The sequence below is a fragment of the Myxine glutinosa genome, chromosome 7 (genome assembly GCF_964187855.1).
Source record: "Myxine glutinosa chromosome 7, kmMyxGlut1.1, whole genome shotgun sequence".
Lineage (NCBI taxonomy): Eukaryota > Metazoa > Chordata > Myxini > Myxiniformes > Myxinidae > Myxine > Myxine glutinosa.
Window position 1 is genome coordinate 112,033,464 of NC_136267.1, and position 23,220 is coordinate 112,056,683.

A 23,220-nucleotide genomic window follows, 5' to 3' on the forward strand; every position below is an offset into this window, starting at 1 on the left:
CCTGGCAACATTCCAAATTCCTGCTCTAACCTTCAGAGGGCACTGCATCAGCAGCTCAGCCAATGAGGCTACTCGCAGCTTTACGCTGCACAGCGTAGAAAAGTAGGGCTACGATATCCTTCAAGGACATTGCGATATATAATCACCAAAATAAGTGTTGGTGGCAGCTTAATATACGTAGACCAACAAAATGGTATTCAAATTCGTTTATTTAATCAAAAATATGAAACGATTTAACTGAAAAAGCTTGGCTAAAATACAAGTTTGAAAGTAGCGGCTAAAATACAAGTTTGAAAGTAGCGTCTAAAACGATTAAGGGACTTCAGGAAGAAACAGCGAAGTGTCGAATGCCAAAAAGATTGAAAAGTGCAGGATAACTACAATTGGTTATCGGTCATCATTGGTTCAGCTCGGCTTGCAAAGACTCTCAGCTGATGCAAGCGGAACCTCAGGCACCAAAGCTGCAAAATGTAATACTGGTGCAAATGCTTTAGCAAACACGGCCTATAGACGCACACCATGAAAACCGTCCCTGCTCGTGGAATTAACGTCATGCCAAACCGATTTCTTTTTAAACCTTTAATTTTTGTGGTAGCTCAAAATGCTTTTCCACGCTCCCTTGGACAGTTTTCGGCAATGCATCAAAGCAAATCAGCTTCCTGGGCTAGTATGCAAAACTTGGATACAAACAAGTCCTATGGAAGGAAAAAGCTAGGATTACAATAAACATTTAAGGAATCCTGGGCAATTACACCCAATGGAATGATAGTTGCTGAAAGTAGAAATAACACCTAATAAAATAATATAACCTCTTATGCTAGCATTTTATACAAGGTTGAACATCTGAAAAACACTGGTTAAAGTTTGCTGCAAAAACTAGGTGATGCGAATGGTTACAAATTACGTTCCAGAAGATTCAAAAGAAAAGTTTAAATTAGTCCCTCTTCCCCCTTGATAAAAGTCATGTGCAGTATTGTACACATCAGATGGCAAAGGCTTCTGGACTTGGTCTCTGTGCTTACAAAAAAAAAAAAGACCCGTCACTCACAACCAACAATGTGGCCTTGTTTATCCCCATTCCACGAAGAGTCCCCAAATAGGGACAAACAGAAAAATCAATAATATTCTCAGCATTAGAGCAGAGAACATCTGAAGAAGCTGCTTTTCTTCATCTGAGGAGTGGCTGTAATTCGAACTGCATTGGAATCCGTCGGGCTGTTCCCCTCCTGGAAATAAATAAAAGTACAAGGCACAGGAGGCAATAAGATCAACCACTCTGGCAAGTCAAGTATTACAAAAATGAAAAGTTTTAAATAAACGACCAAGACTGTAATGCCACTTATCAGCAACAAACGCCAAATGGACGAGAGTCGATACAACTGGGCTGAGTGACGTCTCGTCGAGGTGAGTGGAACAAAACGGCTGTTACAAAGAAGAGCAGAGATTTGGCTTACCAGCTTCCGATCCATCTTGGCTTTTATGTCACGTGCCAATGTAAAGAATGCCTGCAAGAGGAGGTCACAACATGCATCACATGCCCTACTGCCCTCAAAATGAAACGTGCAAACAAAATCAGTCAAAACATATATGTGTGTATATACAGACTTGGCATTTAATATGGAATCTTTTTTTTTTCTTGACTTCGGTTTCCTTTCTGAACTCGGTATATCAATCTGGTGAGTTTTTTATGCTTCGGTGATTTCTTTGTTAAAAGAACCATGTCACTGATTGTTTGTCGCAGCAAGAAGTCAATAACAGGATTATATCACAGGTGGCGTGACAAAATGTACGGACAGGTACATTTGACGATTGGCTTCACAATCGGGTATACAAGGGTTGTTGCGTTCTGTATTAGTGGAAAACAACTGCTGCACGTCTACAAAAGTTATTGCCGCTTCCCCTGAAGATGGTCCGTCAACTCGACAATGCTGTTTGTCATTTAGTGGTGGCTTTACGAAATTCCGGCATGAAACCGTGCTATTGCTCGGCAGTATGGCATCACTCAAGGTCAGGTGTCAAAGATCCTGAAATGAAATGCTCAGAGGGGTGTCCCTACTCCAATACTGAGGTCAGGACGTCCCCACAGAACCACAAGGGGGGATGATCGCCAGCTGCACTGGTTAGTCCGCAATGGCCGTACCAAGTCAGCTAATCGGCCTAGGGCTGAGTGGCAGCAACTGACAAATGTGCCTGTATCCAGAAGGCTAGTCAACCAACGACTGGTTCAAGCAGGCTATCGTGCCAGGCGTCCCCTGAGAAAGCCAGGTCTGACCAGACAACACCGCCAGCACCGATTGCAGTGGGCCAGAGAGCACCGTCAATGCCAGGACACTGGAATCACGTGATCTTCAGTGACAAGTCTAGACTTCTGGTCTATCGTCAATATGGCCGCGTCCGAGTGCGCAGACAAGTGCATGAAGCCTACAACGAAGATTGTATAGTGCCAAGAGTCCAAGCTGGAGGTGGTGGGGTGACCGTTTGGGCTGCTTTTCATGCAGGGGGCAAAACTGACCTTGTTGTTCTGAATGGAAACCTGAACCAGTTCAAGCACAGGGCCATTCTGGAAGAAACATTGCTTCCATTTGTTCGTGCAGCCTTTCGAGGAAACTTTGACTTCCAAGATGACAATGCATGGCCTCATCGTGCTCGCATGATCCAACACTTTCTTGCTGACCGTGGTGCAGAGCATATGGGGTGGCCTGCCATGTCCCCGGATATGAATCCGATCGAGAACTTGTGGGCAGAATTAACGGTCAAATCGACAACTTGTACCAGCAGCCTGTCTGTGCGTGAATTGCAGCAGGCTATTGACACTGCATGGCAAGCGATTCCTGTCCAAACCTTGGCAAATCTCGTGAACAGCATGCCTCGACGTGTACGTGCTCTCCTGAATGCTCGTGGGGGTAAGTACTGAACTGTAATTTTACTGTCCGTAATCCCAGTCGTAATTTAACTTTTGTTAAAAAAGATTTTGGGCTAATGTACAAAATAAAGAGATACTTCTGGAAAACGTACAGAAGTTTAACACAGGACCGTCCGTGAATTGAGTTCGATATCAGTTTACATCACTTTCAAGGATCAATTTATTTGCTTCGAAATGTCAAATGTGGTTTTTGTTTCTTTTAAAGGTCACATTAACAAAATCTAGAATAATTTCAACATAATTCCAATGAACTTTTGGTTCCAAGTCATCTTGAAAAGTAAGTTCACCCCCACAAAAAAAATATTCCATATTAAATGCCAAGTCTGTATATATATATATATATATCTATAGATATATATATAAAACACAGTTTGTGTGTGTGTGTGTGTGTGTGTGTGTGTGCGTGTAATGTTACCGATAGACTCCTAAACGGAGAGGCTTACATGCTTGATATTTGACATAGACATAGCCATTGAGCGTGGGACAAACATGGCCGAACTCAAAATATTTGACGATCCATATTTTTTATTCATATTTACCTCAGCGCATTTCAGCGCACGGAATCAACGGAATCAGAGCAGGTGGGCGCTGATTCGCTTAGAGCGATCACGTGATGACGCTATGAAAAAAAAAATCGCTATGACGCTATGAAACGCTATGACGCTATGGAAAAAAAAATCGCTATGGGAAAAAAAAAATAAAAAAAATAAAATAAAATAAAATCGCTCGCTTTTCCAAGGGGCTCACTCCCCCCCCCCCCCCCACCCCCCCCGTTCCCCTCCCCTCCCCCGCCCGGCAATGCGGGGTACTTCTGCTAGTATATATAGTATATACTGCCCGGAAAAGTTGACTTTTTCAACATATTTCAACATACAGCTATTTGATCTTCATTTCAACAATATTGACATAAAAATGATATAATATAACAAATATCATGAAACATTTACATTTTGTAGTCCATTGTATAATTTAAATAAACATAAATGCAAATTTCGCATGTGGAAAAAGTAAGTACACCCCTACATTTATCACTACTTCAAATACCTAAAATTAGAATCAAGTGCACCAGCTCAGGTGCAAATGATGAGAACATCGTTAGAGAGGATCCTGGAGGAACCTGTCTTATTTAAACCTCAGGCATTTAGTTTGGTTTGCTCTTTGTTGTTGAAGTGTGCGGCATCACCATGCCTAGATCAAAAGAGCTCTCTGAGGCCTTCAGATAGAAGGTTATAGATGCCTACGAGTCTGGGGAAGGGATTTAAAAAGATCTCCAAACAATTTGAAATCAATCATTCGACTGTCCGGAAGATCATCTACAAGTGGAGAAGATTCCAAACAACTGCCAACTTGTTCAGGCCAGGCCGCCCCAGCAAGTTCAGCCCAAGAGCAGACGCAAGATGCTGAAAGAAGTCTCCAAGAACCCCAGAATGTCATCACGGGACCGACAGGTAGCTCTTGCCACTGTTGATGTCAAAGTGCACGAGTCTACCATTGGAAAGAGGCTGCACAAATTTGATCTACATGGGAGGTGTGCCAGGAGGAAACCTTTGCTGTCCAGAAAGAACATCAGGGCAAGACTAAAGTTTGCCAATGAGCACCGAGGCAAAGACCAGCACTTCTGGAACAATGTGCTCTGGACAGATGAGTCAAAGGTAGAGCTATTTGGCCACAGTACCAGAAGACATGTTTGGCAAAAACCAAAGCCAGCATTTGACCACAAGAACCTGATACCAACTGTAAAGCATGGTGGTGGAAATATTATGGTTTGGGGCAGCTTTGCTGCATCAGGGCCTTGGCAGCTCACCATCATAGAATCCACTATGAATTCTTCATTGTACCAGAGAGTGCTTGAGGATAATGTGAGGCCATCTATCGGAAAGTTGAAGCTCAAGCGAAGGTGTACCTTGCAACATGACAATGACCCTAAACATACCAGTAAATCCACCAAGGAATGGCTGAAAAGAAAGAATTGGAGGGTTCTGGAATGGCCAAGTCAAAGCCCAGATCTAAATCCCATCGAGATGTTGTGGGGGGATTTGAAACGAGCTGTGCATGCAAGAAACCCCTCAAACATCGCACAGCTGAAAGAATTCTGCATGAAGGAGTGGGCAAAAATTTCTCCCAGTCGACGTCAGAGACTGGTAGACAGGTATAAGAAACGCCTACTTGAGGTTGGTTCTGCCAAAGGGGGCAACACCACCTATTAGAGCCAAGGGTGTACTTACTTTTTCCACACGCGAAATTTGCATTTATGTTTATTTAAATTATACAATGGACTACAACAAACACAACAACAGGCATTTTAACGCCATTTTCCCTGCAAGAGCGGGGGTTAGCCTTGTGGTCCCCATGACAATCTTCTACATTTTGCCCTATTTTCTGCATCTCCCCTTGTTAACCCCCTTGCCCACATTTCTTCTTCGACCATCTTTAGCCAAGTCTTTCTCGGTCTTCCCCGTCCTCTACTTCCTTCCACATTCATTTCCATCACTCTTCTCAACCAGTCACTTTCATCCTTCCTCAACACATGACCAAAACATCTCAAACTGTTTCTCTTCACAGCATCCATCACAGGCTCTATTCCCGTCATCTTTTGCAATTCATCATTTGGCTTCCTCTCTCTCAACGATACTCCACACATCCACCGAACCATTCGCATTTCCACCCTTTCCAGCCTTCGTTGCTGCTCTATGTTACGACCCATGTCTCGCTCCCATAAATCATAACACTTCTCACACATGCAGCATACACCTTTCCCTTCAGCTTCAACGACACCCCTCCTCGTCAGCACGCCACTCAGTTCCCAAAACTTCTTCCATGCACATCTCACTCGAGCAACCGTTGCCGAGTCTGATCCACCTCCATTCAGCACGTCTCCTCGGTAACAAAATGTTTTCACACCTTCCAGCTTCACGCCGTCTCCAAGATCCAACTCAACATTTCCTCCATCTGCAGCTCCCTCTGTGCACACCTTTCACTTGAATGTAGCTGCCACACTGGTTAATGACCATGTGAAACCACTACATTTTTGATGAAACCACTACATTTTTGATGAACCCACTCAGCGCACATTGTACATTGAATTGAGTTCACTCCGACACCCTTCCTGCACATGGCCACTTCCCAATTATTTCCACCTCACCACATGCTTTACCACTTGCCATCACCTTTGTTTTTCCGATATTCACCTTCAGACCTTTCGTCTCCATACATTCCTTCCACTTGTTCATCTTCTCCTTCAGTCCATCCATACTTTCTGCAATCAACACCAGATCATCTGCATACAACAACTCCCACGGTAAACCCTCCTTTACGTTCCGAGCCAGTACCTCCATCACAGCTACAAATAGTAGTGGACTTAGTACCAACCCCTGATGCACTCCCACCTTCACCTCAAACTCACCACTGTTCCCGTCCTTCGTCCTTACAGCTGTGTGCGCTCTTTTGTACATTGCCATCACTACTCTGATCAACCATTCCTCCACTCCTAACTTCCTCAATGCCCATGTCACTGCTTCACGTGGAACCCCATCGAATGCTTTCTCCAGATCAACAAACCCAAGAAACAACTTCTTCCTCTTCTCCATGTACTTCTCCTGCAACTGCCTCACAATAAAAAGCATGTCTGTCTTTCCTCTTCCTGGCATAAATCCAAACTGCATTTTGTCAATCTTCACTTTCTTCCTTATCCTCCTCTCCAACACCCTTTCCAACACCTTCATTCCATGCTCCATTAACTTTATCGCTCGATATGAGCCACAGTCCAGAGGGTCACCTTTCCCCTTGTATCGAGGGACGAGGGTATTTAGTTCCCAATCCACTGGAATGCGGCCTTCTTTCACCACCAGATTGCAGATCTGTCATTCTCTTCACACCCCAATTTCCCGCTGCCTTCAACATATCTCCCACAACTCCTGTCGGCCCTCACGCTTTTCTACTCTTCATTGCTTTTATCGCTTCCTCAACTTCTTTCTCGGTTATCTTCTCTGCCGGTCCTAAAACTGGGTTACTCTCTATGTTGCCATCCCATTCATTCTCTGCATTCAACAGTATTTCCATATATCTCTTCCATCTTCCTTTAATTCCATCTGGGTCCACAACGATTTGTCCCACTTCATCCTTTAAGCAACTCACCCCCATCACATCACACCTCTTTCGCTATCTGCTTTGCAATCCTAAATACCGCTCTCTGACCCTCTTCCAAATCCAAGCGTTCTCCGAACATTTTCCTGCATGCCTCCTGCGCCTTTGCTACCTCTTTCTTTGCAGCCTTATAACTTTCATGCTCTTCCTTTTCTGCCCCCGTACCCCTCGCCTTCTGCCACTCCTTGAACTTCTTCCTCTTCTCGTCAATCTTCTTTCCAACTTCATCATCCCACCACCATGTTTCCGAGTGCCTCGGTGGTCCTTTTGTCCATCCACATACCTCACCAACGGCTCCCAACAGACTATCTTTCATTGACATCCAACCACTTTCAAGCTCAACCACATCATCCTCGACCATACTCAGCCTCTCTTTTAATGCCTCCCTCACCGTCACCTCTTTCAACCTCCACACCTTCATTCTCGGTTGGTACTTCACCCGCCGAGCTCTCCTCGCACCTTTCAACCTTATGTCGCAGACAACCAAGTGGTGCTGTGAAACAGCCTCCTCCTCCCCGGGGATCACCTTTGTGTCCCGGAGGTGCCCCTTGTCTCGCCTACGCACCATCAGGTAGTCAACGGTTGTTGTCGACCCACCTGACGTGTATGAAACAAGCTTATTATCCTCTTTCTGGAACTGAATATTACAAATCAACAAATCAGCTCCATCAGCAAACTCCAAAATCCTTTCACCTCCATTTCTCACACCATATCCGTAACCCCCATGAACTCCCTCAAAACCGTCCATACTCCTTCCCACATGTCCATTTAGGTCTCCTCCTACCACAACAACTTCCTCATCTTTCACGTTTTCCATCAGCTTCTCTATTGCACACCAGAACTTGGCCTTCTCTTCATCGCCTTCACCGACGGCATCAGCCCACGGGTCCTAAAATCCTGCTCTGCTGCTCTATCTCACCCTCTCTCTGTTCTCTTCACCCTCTCTTTTGCTCAAGGTCAACTGCCATCTGCTTGGAAATCAGCCAACATCACCGCTTTGCACAAAAAAGGTGCAAAAACAGATCCTAGCAACTACAGACCAATCAGCCTTCTCCCAATTATCAGCAAAGTCATGGAATCCATCATTGCTTCGGATATGAAATCTTTCCTCTTCTCCAATGGCTTGATCTCTGATCATCAATTTGGTTTCAGACCAGGTCACTCTACTCTGGACATGCTGCTTCTGCTGTCTCAACAATGGATGGAGGTCCTCAATGCCAAACAGGAAATTAGAGCTGTCTCCCTCGACATATCACGTGCCTTCGACACGGTCTGGCACCCCGCTCTGCTCACCAAACTCTCCTCCTTTGGTATCCATGGAAATCTCCACGCATGGCTGGCGGACTTCCTCTCTAGTCGTCGTCAACGTGTGGCCCTGAATGGGTTTCTCTCATCTCCTCTTCCTGTTCAGGCTGGAGTTCCCCAAGGCAGTGTTCTGGGCCCCGTGCTTTTTCTGGTCTTCATCAATGATCTCTCTGACTCTCTCGAAAATCCTCTCTATCTCTTTGCTGATGACTCCACTCTCTGCCGCTCCATTCCTCTTCCCTCAGATCGGCAGTCTGCTGCCTCCTCACTCTCTGAAGACCTGGACAAAATCACAGACTGGTCAAACAAGTGGAACATGTCTTTCAATCCTGACAAATCTCACACTCTTACTATGTCTCTCCGAAAAGATCGACTGGACAACCCTCCCATCTACTTTCTCAACAATCCTCTCCAAGAAGTTCTGTCGCTCAAGATTTTGGGTCTCACTATCTGCCATGATCTTTCTTGGGAAAACCACATTTACAAGCTGGCCTCCAAAGCCAGTCGCCGACTGGGCATCCTCCGTCGTGCGAAGTCCTTCCTCGGCACACCTGAGCTCCTCACCACATACAAGGCTTTCATCCGCAGCTCAATGGAATACTGTTCTCCCCTATGGGCCGGTGCTCCTGCCTCACACCTAGCTCGGCTTCACGCTGTTGAAACCAAAGCTTTCAGAATTATTGGAATCTCCCGCGATGAAGCTATCTCTGAGGGCCTTTCACTCACTCACCGCAGGCAGGTAGGTGGTCTTTCTGTCTTCTACCGACTCCTCTCCGGCCTTGCACCCCCAGCTCTCTCTGTGCTCTGTCCCCCAAATATTCCTACAGGTCGCACAAGATCTGCCAGCAACCCTCTGATGGTTAAACTGCCGAAATCTCGGCTCTCTGCTCACCTTCACTCTTTCATTCCTCTTTTCTCCCGCCTCTGGAACAAACTCCCTCACTCCCTTCAATCCCACTCCTCCCTCCAGGTCTTTAAAACAGCTGTTCACCACCATCTCTTATCTTCCCCCATCCAAAACCTTGATCTTTTCTACCCCCGCTAATTCACCCCAGATCCACCTTGTTTGAAATTCCAACTTCTTTCCTGGAAGTCCTGGCAGTGTCCATATGTTTTATACCTCTCCCACCGCCCCCTTCCCATGCCCCCCCCCCCAAAGCCCTCGCCCTCTCTCAGATCTCTCGATGTCTCCATGTCTCTCGGTCCCTGCTCTCAAATGTTGTGTTTGTGTCCTTCCCCCTCTCTCCCCATCTTGTCTACCGCTCCCGATGTTATATGTTTTATGTGTCGGTTTGTCTTTCTGTGTGATTAATGTTCGCTCTTTCACGAGCCTCGATCTTGTATACAAAAAAAAAAAAAAAAAAAAAAAAAAAAAAATCGCTCCGACCAACCTGCGGAGCATATCCCGAGATGACGTTCACCAAGAGCTTTCCAATCATCATTTTCACCATCAACCTTTCACTCACTCTCGTCACACTCACCACACTGTCTACAAACTCCTCAGAAAACAGGACACCAACACCATTCACGCCCTCCGGGCACCCTTGCCACACAAACTTGTATTTCTGTCCCTGCCTACCCTTCACCATTCTCACACCACTTCCCTTCCATCTCGTCTCCTGCACACAACATATGTCCACTCTTCTTCTGACCAATACTTCCACCACTTCTCCTGATCTTCCTGTCATTGTCCCTACATTCCATGTCCCAAACCTCAGAAACCGATCTCCACGTCGGGCATCAGACTTTTCGTCGTCATAATTGGAGTGATTTCCACCCTTGCTTCGATCGGGTTCCCCATCTTGAGTTTTGACGAGAGGGAGTGGGTCTCCCACGGGGTACTTCGGGCTGTACCCTGCCCATATGTAGTTGTAATTGTCATGGTTCTCTTTTTGAGGCAATGTTTTTATGACCGGATGCCCCTCCTGACGCCAACCCTTTTAGTCGCCTCTTACGACACGCAGGGATACGGTGTACCTATTCTAAACCGGGGTACACACCGGGACTTCAAAATGTAAATGTTTCATGATATTTGTTATATTATATCACCTTTATCTTTCAATATTGTTGAAATGAAGATCAAATAGCTGTATGTTGAAATATGTTGAAAAAGTCAAAACTTTACATGGGGTGTACTTACTTTTTCACGTGATTGTATGTGTGTATATATATATATATATAGATATATATATACTAGCTTGGCTCAGCTCGCTGCGCTCGCCTCACCAAGCGTCGATACTGAGGAACGGGCTTATTTTAACTGAGGCTAATGACTGTACCTGAGTTGCTGTAAAATATTTCCCAAAATAATTCCGAAAAAAAACAAAAACAAAAATTAGAAAATTTTTCAAAAAGAATACGCTTAGGACATACTGACGGGAGAGATATGTGCATTCCAAAAGTTTGGTACGATTCACGAAAGTTTGAGAAAGTAGTTCAGTGACAACACAGGACAGGACAGACGCTGCACAAATATACATATACATATATATATATATATATATACACATACATATCTATCGGATGAGGCACTCTCCTTACATCTTCGACGTTGATGCTGGCCTTCGCACTCGTCTCCATGAACTTTATTGTGTATTCAATCGCCAACTGCAGCAAGAAAAGAAAAAAAAAAAAGTACAAAATTCCAAGAGAACCTCGATGGCCTTCATCATGCAACATCATTTTAAGTGCTGTGGTTCAAAACTCAAATCGACAATACTCCACCACAGCGGGGGAAATGCAATCCAGATTGTGGATTATCCGAGCGACCTGCACAACTGAACGTGAAGTCCATTTACAACGCGCTCTCCAAACCTGCGTAACAAGCATATTCTCAGAGCTAAACTCTGCGCGTTCAACTTTACGCTCGTTTGAATCGCTTTTGATACCAAAGCGTGAATCCATCTCTATTTTAGTTATTACTGGAATTATTATTTTGTATATGCAATATCCAGCCAGGCTTATCTCTCGTTCCTGTAAACATTGGCCTGGCATGCTCACGCTCAACCCCATTAAAATGTAATATATACAGGTCTGTTTCGTAAAATTTGAACATCGCCGGCAAGAACTGGCCGCACGATTACTAAATAGATTATGAAGGATCAGTCTCAATCGTTATTTGGACATCTGACATCTAAGGAATGATTCAAGAATATTATCTTGGAATATGCTGAAAGTTTACTCTGAATAAAAGTCAGTGGCCAGTTGTATACTGCATACCAGTAAAAACCACCTTTAGAGGCCATCTCCTACCTGCATACCAGTGTCAAAACATAATAATAATAAGCAATTGTCTGTGTCAAAAAATTACAATAGATGACATTTTGTGTTGAGATCCGCATCTTAGTTCAGTTTGTTTCTCATTATAAGCCTTGCAAGGTCTCCTGACGTACTTGTACTGGATGAACATGTCCAGCCATAGGAATGAAGACATCTCTGAAACGAGGAGAGCAGTGGTCAGGGCACTCATCGTCGATGATGGAAAGACAGTCAGATATCGCCAGACAAATTGGCTGTCCACAATTCACAATATCTCGCATCTTTAAAGAGCTTCACACTGGGCATGGTGGCACATCAAGCAGAAATAATTATTGACTGAAGCATATTACCACATCAAGCGATGACAGGCAGGTAGTTGGCCGACGTTGCCAAGAACCGGTTATTTTTCCTTTAGAGGAGGAAGAACCGGTTTACCAAAAACCTTACTCGCAGGTGGAATGATGATTTGTCGAAGCATCCAGGTCTACATCCCACCGGTCTTTGCGAACTTAGATTTTGATCCCAAATGCCTGCCATGAAGCCTCTCCTCTCCTCTCCTCTCCTCTCCTCCCCTTGCCCCTTCCCCACCTGAATGCGTCCCAGAGGAGGAAGACAGTTATGGGCCAGAGAGAGAGAGAAGGAAGAGAGAACTGATCCGTGGAACAGTGGTCAACGGTTATGTTCACAAACAAATCGAGTTTTCGTTACTCCTTTGGAGACGAGGGACATCCTGCAATATGGTTCAGTATAAAAGAGAAATTACCCTACCTGCATGCCTACAGTGGAGCGTCAAGTTTCTGCAAAGCCAAGTGGTATCGGATGGCACGAGTGCCATGGGTGTAGGACCTCTCTGCCTGCTGTATCAGACAGTTAAGGTGGTTGTGTACCAAGACAGGATGGAGTATTTCATAGTCCAGACTGCTGCAAGGCCTGGCTGTGGCACATAGCACGCGGTCTATAACGATATGGCTTGCTGAACATAACATTGCAGTTTTATCTTGGCCTGCAAATTCACCCGACCAAAACCCAATAGAGAAGCTTATGCCAAACGCATGCTGAATGCGCTCAAACCCCAGACACTTCACGAACTGAAGGATAAACTGGTCCAGTGCTGGGAAAGCATCACGGTAGAAGAGAATCTAACTGCATCAATGCATCAACCAAGTATTGAAGTAATATCTGTTTCTTGTTTTCTCCTGTTTCTTGGCCTAAAACACAAATTATTCTAATAATGTGGAACGAATATAAATGGATATTCTATTTTGCAATGCCTGCCTCGTGTTCAAATGATCACTGATCTTTGCTGAAAAGGATATATTTATGATTGCCCAAGCTTTTTGGATATTGTTCTTTTTTTGGATGCGAGATGTCTCAAAAAAAATTGAGCGCATCCTCCGTTCTAGTCAGTATTATTCCAATTTTATGAACCAGAGCTGCAGATTGCTAACAAGCCAAAACGAATGGTCAAAGAACAGCCCTTACATGGGTAACAGTTGTGCACGGAGGATCCTTTACTTACTTCATGGGTATCTCACAGTATCATGGGTTGCACTTAGTAGCTGAAGATGGCAATTCGCACGTGACATGCGAACAACCTGGGAACGCGGATTTGTTCATGTAGGAGCAGCGGGCCCACCAACCACATTAGATAGCAAGCAGTGTAACTTGGTGTCAAGCAGCGTCCAAGAAAACCAGACCACTTTCTGCCTGCAGTTTTAGTTTGTTCAGGCTGCTGGCTTTAACCCACCTAATGCTTTACGAAATACACTGTGGAATACTTGACATACACCAATGACCAATGCCGGCAGACAGATCCTCCAGCTTAACGTCGTTTTGATGGACGGCACATTCATAGATATGGCATGTGAAATGCCATGATGACAGTTGAAAGCTAGGTCGAGGTTCAACCTCAGGCTAGATTAGACAGTTGAGGCATGTGCGCATACCTTCATACCATCCTGCCAGCCCGAGGGCACAGTAAGCAGGAAACCAGTACCTTCAAATACGACATCAAGGTAAACTAGAATGCACTCGAAGGAGGTGCTCGTTACATTTCTCTAAGAAGTCATGGGGATGATTTGTGATTTGATGTACTGTGCTATAAAAGAAAATTGAAATAAAATAACTGCAAGCATGTTTCCAGTATGTCGAGATAGCAAATATCTTCCATTTTCATCATTCCCTTATTATGATGTCATCGTGTCTCATGCGGTATTATAATTTGTGACTGGATATTAGTTTTTGAGTTTACCCTGAATGGCCTCTGACTTCATGCTCAAAAAATGCTTGACCAATTTCCCTCAAACTTTGCATACGTACTTAGGGTACCCATAGGTGCAAAATTAATTTGGCCTCTAAACCCCACACCCCACCTCACCTCACCCCGAGAATGCAAGTTAGGGTGTATGTCTATATTAGTGTAGCTTTGTCGGTACCTTTAACAAAATAAAAAAAATAAAAACACTTTTTGCTCTCGTCTCATTTATTCTGGATTCCGGACTTCGACTTTTTATCCTTGGTTAGTATCAGTTGTTTCTGCTCCTTGGTCACAGCTGCTGTTCATCCGAATAGAGATCACCTGACCCATGAGTCTCCTCTCTCAACTGAAGTCTGTTGAGCTATGTGCCTACTTACTCTTGATGTGCTTCCCGTCTCTGCTCAGCCTGTGAGTATTGCGATCCATGTCTGTGTGTTTGTCGGTCGAGTAACTCGGCACGACGAGGAGCGAAAAGCAGCAAATTTGGCAGAGTTTCATAATTGTACACACAGATGAGATTATCGCAATACTCACACACTCATCTGTGGCATGAGCAAATATAGTCCTGCACCAAATTTCATTTTATAGTTTCCCATCTGAGCTTAAAGTTTAACTCCTCCAAGACATTCACAATATGAAACTTTTTTGCCAAATTTGGGGATTCTAGCTGATCTTGTACAGTCATTCTGCAGACAACAACCCTACACCCCACCACAATATTCACGGATGATCGCAATATTCACGAGCTCGGCCTACGGCCGCGGCACGAGTAATCATCACCAGTAGACATTCACTTCTACTCAGAAGATTCAAAATAATCCATAACATTGAAAGAAGCCACATTTCGAAAAGAGCACAATCACAAACCTTCTCTCCCCTGTCTTTTGTGACCTGTCTCCTGTCATTCATGTCACACTTGTTACCAAGGATCATTTTCTCCACATCAGCCGATGCGTGCTGAGGAATGAAAAGAGCAAAAACAAACAGGAAACAAACTAAAATAAAGATAGATTCAAAAATATATAAAAATTGACCGCTTGTAGAATCTAAATCACCCTTAGTGATCACGATGATGATAATAATAATAATAATAATAATAAGATACAAAAGACTATCTCTAATTGGAAACAAATTTGGTTTTATTATTTTTCAAATGAAGTGTTTTCCAACTACTTGTGTTGTGTGATTGACAGGTTATTATAGCCAGTCCCTTCAACCTCACGCCAAATTCAACCACCTTCCCGGTCCTTTAATATTGCAAACAGCATCTGGAAACCAAGACAGACAGACACTTTCTGGCAGTAAACAGGCCGTGACAATATTCGACGGGTCCATTGTGAATGCTTGCAATTAAACGAAAACAAACGTCCAAGCGAGTCGGCACACTGAAGGTGGCGAATTCTTATCGTTAAATTCCACGTCATTTCAGAAAAGCTTTTGAACATTATAAATTTTTGTGAAAACTGAAATGAGTGAAAGCAACATCACCTCTTCTATATTCCTGATCCAGTTCTTTATGTTCTCAAAAGACTTCTCATTTGTAATGTCATACACCAGCATAATACCCTGTAAAAGACAAATCGCAGCATTAACTCTTCTTCAACTACCTTATGTCACATGTCAAAACGCAAATAAGATTATTCTTGTGTTACTCTGAACCATGTTTATAAGATAAATCATCGTTACCATGGCTCCACGATAATACGCTGTAGTGATGGTTCTGAATCGCTCCTGACCGGCTGTATCCCTGAAAATACAAATGAATATTTTACCAACCACAGTATACAACAACAACAACAACAACATGCATTTTAAGGCCATGTCCCCTGCTAGAGCGGGGGTTAGCCTTGCGGTCCCCATGACAATCTTCTCCATTTTGCCCTATTTTCTGCATCTCTCCTTGTTAACCCCCTTGCCCGCATTTCTTCTTCCACCATCTTTAGCCAAGTCTTTCTCGGTCTTCCCCGTCCTCTACTTCCTTCTACATTAACTTCCATCACTCTTCTCAACCAGTCACTTTCATCCTTCCTCAATACATGACCAAACCATCTCAACCTGTTCCTCTTCACATTCACATCTTCACATTCACCAACCACAGTATAAACAATACATTAATAATAATAACAGTAAGAATTGCTTTGCAATACACGTCTCCTACCAAGTTTAAGTTTAATATCAGTAAACACAACCTTTTATTTTGGTGGTGTATATCGCGTTTGGTGTCCAAAATAACAAGCATTCTGAGTATTGCGCTGCAATACATGTCCCCTACCGGCAGTCTGTCGTCCGGAAAACAGTTGGGGAAATTACCAAGGGTTATTCACCCACAGGTTCTGAATCGTTCCCAATCTCAAATTACCTCAGGACGGGCTCACCTGTGATTCGCACTCGGGACTTCGATTTATACACCTTGCAGACAAGTCAGCAGAAGCACGAGAAAATAAGTTGTTGATAAAGAACCTTTCGAGTCGCTAAATATCAGTAATTTATTATATTTTCCAGTTCACGATCAATTAATCGATGCGCGTGTGTGTGTGTGTATGTGTATGTGTATGTGTATGTATATGTATATATATATATATATATATATATATATATATATATATATATATATATATATATATATATATATATGTTTCTCGGCTTGGCTCCGCCCCTCCCGAAAGCGCGCGCTGTGTCGCGCTGTTGACGTTCACGAGACGAGGCTGGGGGCGCCCGGTGCGACTTGAGGAGAACCCTGGAATAAACAAGAGATATCCATTTTAAAAATATATATTTTCGTTTAATTAACGATATCTGCCAAACCACGTGCCCTATCGCAAATTCCAAAAGGACATTTTAGTAGACTGACATGCGGAACAGATTTGTGAAGATTCCCATTGATTGGATCAAAAATGAGGGAGGAGCTCGGTTTTAAAGGTTCATGCTTAAAAACGTCATAACTCTAAAACCATGTGACGCATGACGTCATGCTCGCTGACTTTTTTTTGTTTGTCATGGGCATGCGATTCTGCCTGCAAAGTTTGGCCTCGATCTGTTCAGCCGTTGGAGAAAAAGGGGTTTTCGTGTTTTCACGAAAAACAATATGACGGCCGAACCACGTGACGTCATAATTACCATTAAAATATTCTACAGACAGAGTCCCTCCTATGGTGAAAATTTGATCTCAATCAGTCCTATTATTGCAGAGAAAATCTTTTGTTGAAGGAAATTAAAACTTAAAATGGCACTGAGTTGAGGATCATCAGAATTATCAGAATTCCCAAAGTTCAAAGTGCCATAACTTTGTCAAAAATGATCAAAACGTCGTGAAGTTCGAACTTGACCTGTAGCTTATGAGGAAACCATGTGCCAAGTTTGAAATCATTAGCTTTAAGCGTTTAGAAAAAAAGTCCGGAACACTGCTCTTTGCGTGACGGACTGACAGAGGGACTGAGTGCAAACCTATAGTCCCCTTCGGTGTACACCGGTAGGGGACTAATAATATAACTAGAACGGCACTCGGTAGAGCACATACCTCCGCCTGGTGAACAGTTTACGTTTTGTATCCCACCGATATGCCAGATCAGGATTCGGACCTGAACCAAAATCGTATCGGCTTGTTCTTGCCACCTAACCAACTCATCCACCAAGTTTATTCAAAACTCGTCCATAACGTTTTTAAATATCATGTTATTTATCGCTTTTCGCCTGATCTCTCAATGGTGATGAATCACTTATAAATTAAATAATTCTTGTAGCCGAATCCATATTCAGATCTTCACCAAAATCGAATCCATTTGTCCTTGTCACACACGCCACATCTCTGCTGAATTTCGTCCGAATCCATCCTCAACTTTTTGAGATCTCTTGTTCACAAACGACCAAACAGACAGACAAACAGCCTGGGGTGAAAACAACCTCCATCTACCTTTGGTGGCGGAGGTAAAAAAAAATAACCCGATGTACACTACCAGTCAAAAGTTTAGGTACACCCAACATTTTTTGACATTTTCTAGTTTAAATGTGCAAAATTAACATAAGATGTCAACAAAACTCTTACCAAAGATGTCTGCTTATCCAGTGATAATATATTGTGCTTCAATGCATCTTTCTTGTGTGAAACGTAGGTTTAAAGCAATTTTTGGAAATAGGTCGAAAAGTGCAATACTAAATCCAAACTGAAACGCGAACTTAATGTTATTAATGATTCATCTCAGGAGCAAAAACTGTTTACAAATACTCTATGTAGAATGAATGTTTGTGCTTAGTTTCTTCATCACATGTAATGTCTATTATTGCCAGGTGTTGCAAAAAATGTGTACAGAAAGGCCGGCCATACAATCGAATGAGTGTTTTTGCGTTTCAGATTGCATGAACATGGGTGCCAAAGCTAAGCTAACGCCAGAAAAAAAAAGACAGGCAATTGTAACTTCGAGAAAAGAAGGCAAATCTAGACAAATTGCAAAACAATTACAAGTGTCAGTAAATGCAGTTGCTTGTGCCATTGAATGACAACTAAACTGGTAATAATGCGGATAGAAAACGTTCTGGTCGACCAAGAATCACAAGAGAATCACTGGACAAGTAATCCGAGTCACCAGTCTGCGCAACAGACGTCTTACAGCACCGGAAATTAGAGCCCCGCTAAACAGCTCCAGCATTGCAACCGTTTCAAGGCCTTCTTTTCTCAAAGTTACAATTGCCTGTCTTTCTTTTCTGGCATTAGCTTAGCTTTGGCACCCATGTTCATGCAATCTGAAACACAAAAACTTTAGATTGTATGGCTGGCCTTTCTGTAAACATTTTTTGCAATACCTTGCAATAATAGGCATTGCATGTGATGAAGAACCAAGTACAAACATTCATTCCACATGGAGTAGAGTATTTGCAAACAGTTTTTGCTCCTGAGATGAAATGTTAATAACTAACTTCACGTTTCAGTTTGGATTTAGTATTGCACTTTGACCTATTTCAAAAAATTGCTTTAAGCCTACGTTTCGCACAAGAAAGATGCATTGAAGCACAATATATTATCAGTAGATAAGCAGACATATCTATGGTAAGAGTTTTGTTCACATCTTATATTCATTTTGCGCATTAAACTCATTATGTTGGGTGTACCTAAACTTTTGACTGGTAGTGTACATACACAAAACAAAAAGTATACAATTCAACTGATAAAGATTGTAAAAGTTCTACAAGAAGAGGAATGTGGAACAGCTTCAACATAATAAAAGAACCTTTTTTTTGGAAGGTACTCTGTTGATACACCGTCGTTTACACCACCTTTACACTAAATTAATTGTGTCTGCCTGTCCTTTGTGTCTTTTATGATGTCCCGAAAAACAGTAAGTTTCCTGTTTGGAATGATTTTCATTTTTGTTTGAATGCCACACAAGCAGGGTAAAACAATTACCTTACTCATCTCTGCACATGCGTGATCGGAACGAGATTCCGTACAATTTGCCAATTTCAGAGACTATCTCTGAGGGCCTTTCACTCACTCACCGCAGGCAGTGAGAATGGTCAGAGAGTAGGAGACACGAAATACTGCTAAACTGCAGGCTCGCATTCCAATTTGTGTTCATTATTCAAAATTCCATTGAAATCAAGTAGTTCCTAGATCATAGACCAACGTTTGCAGACAGAGTGAACAAATTGTTTAAGGGGGCATTACACCATTGAAGGCAAAAAAAAAACATTTTTTTACAAATATACAAATGCATCAATTAAAATGTTTGTTTCCTAGTATTGTATATACTAGGGCATGCCCGTACTATATATAAGCTAGGACGTGCCCGTACGTGGGTGCCCGTTCCTTGCCAAAAAAAAAAAAAAAAAAAAATTTGTGTAGGGGTGTGTGTGTGTAAACATCCTAGGGCGTGCCCGTACGTGGGTGCAAAAAAACATGCGTGCAAACAACAACAACAAAAAAAAACTTTGAAACCACGTGGCAGTAACGACCACAGAACCCCCCCCCCCTCTATTTACATGAATGGTTTGGTCCATTCGCAACGACCACAGAACCCCCCCCCTCTATTTACATGCAATGGTTTGGTCCATTCGCAACGCCAAAGCGAACGGCGAACGGCTAAATCGCCATAGCTCGGTAAGTACTTGTCCGATTAATTTCAAACCTTGAAAAGGCACATCCTCGGGTCCCCAGCAATATACCTGGCAAGTTTAAAGTATATCGGACCCGTGGTTGTCGAGAAACAGCGGTCACAGACAAACAAACGTACAAACGTACAAACAAACAAACACACAGAGATTACTGGAATTATAGATAGATGTACCAAGTTTGAACGTAAATGGACTTGTCATAGAGAAGATATAAGCTGTAAAGTGGTAATTCATCATTTGTATGCATCTGGTTACCATGGTAACCATGCATAATATAATGCTATGTAATGTATACCAATGTAATGTTCATATATCAAGCAACATGTACATATATAGTTTTGCATATTTTCAATCAAGACATTTTATCAAAAAGTGCATTACTGTGATTCAGTGTTGTTTTTACTGTGTTCAGTGTAATGGGGAGCTTATATCTTCTCTATGACAAGTCCATTTACGTTCAAACTTGGTACATCTATCTATAATTCCAGTAATCTCTGTCTGTCTGTACGTTTGTTTGTCTGTGACCGCTGTTTCTCGACAACCACGGGTCCGATATACTTTTAACTTGCCAGGTATATTGCTGGGGACCCGAGGATGTGCCTTTTCAAGGTTTCATATTAATCGGACAATTACTTACCGAGCTATGTCCAAAAAACGATTCAACCAATCAGAGAGCAGCGAACGATCGCGTGTGCCGAACGTGGCGGGCACACTCTGCCTCGGATGGCACATTTGAGAGCGTATTCATTTATTTCACGTTTGCAAACTATGTTGGCGTTAAACTATGTTTTACAACTAATAAAAACGAATTTGCGATTCATTCGCTTTCCTGCGCGTTTGTGCACGCGATGGCGATTTCTTTACCAAACTCCGGAAGCCGTTCGCTTTGGACCAAACCATTGCATGTAAATAGAGGGGGGGGATTGTCACCACTCGCAAGCCGTTCGCTTTGGACCAAACCATTTCATGTAAATAGAGGGGGGGGATATAATTTTAGATATAGATATAGTACGGGCAATGCCCTAGTATATACAATACTAGGAAACAAACATTTTAATTGATGCATTTGTATATTTGTAAAAAAATGTTTTTTTTTTGGTATAATGCCCCCTTAACCTCGCTTTTTACTTTGCGTGTGCAGGGTAACGATGATAAAACATTCACCAACTCCAATTTTTTTGTTTGTTTGTTTATGTATACAAGATCGAGGCTCGTGGAATCACCCAAAACTCCGAGGTTCTTACCAAATCTGCAGCTTGATTTTCTTTCCATCGAGATCTATTGTTCTGATTTTGAAGTCGATTCCTGTGCAGAAAGAAGTACAGAATCGATGAATTCCCATTCAGTTTAATCACGCATCCGAAACTATAAAGAGCATTTCAGCATTCAATACCCAAACATATGGCGAGAGCCTTCACAATTACACCCCCACTTCCTTCACATCCTCATCAAATCACTTCACTTCACTTCCTCCACTGGATCGTGGCACATACACCTATCCTGCCAAGGTACAAATACATCTGAAGTGTGGAGAATCCCACACTGAACAAACAAACACGAGGAATGGCACTTGTAATTAAGGATGGGCGGCAGCGACGGTGGGGGTAGTGGCGGTAGTGGCAGTAGAAATGAGGGTCGTGGTGGTAGGAATAGGAGTGGTGGTAGGAGTAGGAGTGGTGGTAGGAGTAGGGGTGGTGGAAGTAGTAGGAGTAGTAGTAGTATTGGAAGTAGTAGTAGTAGTATTGGAAGTATCAGTAGTAGTATTGGAAGTAGCAGTATTGGAAGTAGTAGTAGTAGTATTAGAAGTAGTAGTAGTACTAGTAGTATTGGAAGTAGTAGTAGTAGTATTGGAAGTAGTAGTATTGGAAGTAGTAGTATTGGAAGTAGTAGTAGTATTGGAAGTAGTAGTAGTATTGGACGTAGTAGTAGTGGTAGTAGTAGTAGTAGTAGTAAGAGTAGAATCACCTCAAAGCACCAGTGTATCAAAATATCAACAGATCAACTCCTTCAATGTACTTGAAAAACCGTTCACATCACACGTTATGTTTAAAAACTGGTTAAGTTACCATTATTCAAATGTCGCATCTGCACACTTTGACGTGGATAAAAATAAATACGCCAACTTAAAATGTACATTCAAATCACCACAAACAAAATGAATAAAAATCGAATCTTACATTGGAGATCACATGATGGGAAATAAAAGATAATTAAACTGGAGAGTTCGGGTTAACCAGCACTTGGACATCCATTTGACACCAGAAAGTCCGTGTGGTAATGACCTGATGAGTGATGACCAACCTTACTTTATTTATCAACAAACGTATCTATGACTATGAGTGAACGAGACGATTCAATAGATATTTGATCTGATGCAGGGTGAAGGAGAAATACCCCAGGTATGTAAAAAGTTTAAGGTCGAACGAGTAAAACTTAAATTAAACGACAAGTTGTGAAAAGTCTGAATCGAGAGAAGTTTTCAGCTTGTCCCGAACTCTCTCAGGATCCTTCTGAAAACGCATCAATTAATTATATCAATGACGTCATAGTTTGTAATCGAGGCAAATAAACGGTTATTTCCAACATGTCGTTGAGGGAGTGAAGCAAAGTTTCAGGTACATTAACTAATCCACAGCACATACCTCAGAGCTCTCTTTCTACGTGAATAGAACCATTTTAATCCTCTGGAACCGCCCCGACCCAAGGCCCGATCAACCCTTGACCCCTAAAATGCCTTCAACATAACCAACAAGTTCAAAAATGAGCCGCAATTACCGATGGTAGAAATGAAAGTCGAGTTAAAAGCATCCTCAGAGAACCGGAACAGCACACACGTCTTGCCGACGCCGCTATCACCGATAAGTAGCAATTTGAAGAGATAATCGTACGTCTTCGCCATTTCAGGCTGAGCAGCTTCCGCTCAAACAGCCGGATATCAACTCACCATTGACGTCAACACGTAGATGGGTTCGAACTTCGAACTTCGAATCATTTCATTCCATATTAATTTTTTTTAGGTTGAATTCCTAATCATCGATAACCTACATTATATCTTAACGTTGCTTTTCTCCTTCTACTTTATATTAATATGTAACACGATTTATTGGAGAAAAGGCAAAACAAGAAAGGGAGATTTTCCTTATCGAGCTTGCAAGATGTACTCAGGTACACCATCAGTAACAACGCCATTATTTAAGACAATACTTCCAGAAAAAGTAATTAAGATGAG

At 42.6% G+C, this 23,220-nt stretch overlaps 2 protein-coding genes and 1 long non-coding RNA gene across 4 annotated transcripts in view; 1 reads left to right on the forward strand and 2 right to left on the reverse strand.

Annotated features, from left to right (window-relative positions):
* RASA1 (RAS p21 protein activator 1) overlaps positions 1-23,220 on the forward strand; it is a 165,136-nt gene that overhangs the window by 124,749 nt on the left and 17,167 nt on the right. The window lies entirely within an intron of this gene.
* LOC137431570 (ras-related protein Rab-8A) lies at positions 192-22,943 on the reverse strand. 2 transcript variants are annotated; one of them, XM_068123030.2, is made up of 8 exons: positions 22,767-22,943; positions 21,236-21,296; positions 15,573-15,633; positions 15,375-15,452; positions 14,754-14,843; positions 10,913-10,978; positions 1,455-1,505; positions 192-1,226 (listed from the first exon to the last, which is right to left on the reverse strand). In XM_068123030.2, exons 1-8 carry the CDS (start codon positions 22,888-22,890, stop codon positions 1,134-1,136), a joined length of 624 nt encoding a protein of 207 aa, XP_067979131.1. In that variant the 5' UTR covers positions 22,891-22,943; the 3' UTR covers positions 192-1,133. The 2 variants fall into 2 exon arrangements, with proteins under 2 accessions (XP_067979131.1, XP_067979132.1); XM_068123031.2 differs by having other exon boundaries at positions 10,884-10,978.
* LOC144892985 (uncharacterized) lies at positions 11,764-12,563 on the reverse strand. The gene is made up of 3 exons (XR_013624152.1): positions 12,398-12,563; positions 12,077-12,217; positions 11,764-11,927 (listed from the first exon to the last, which is right to left on the reverse strand). It is a non-coding gene; the product is annotated as an uncharacterized LOC144892985 (long non-coding RNA).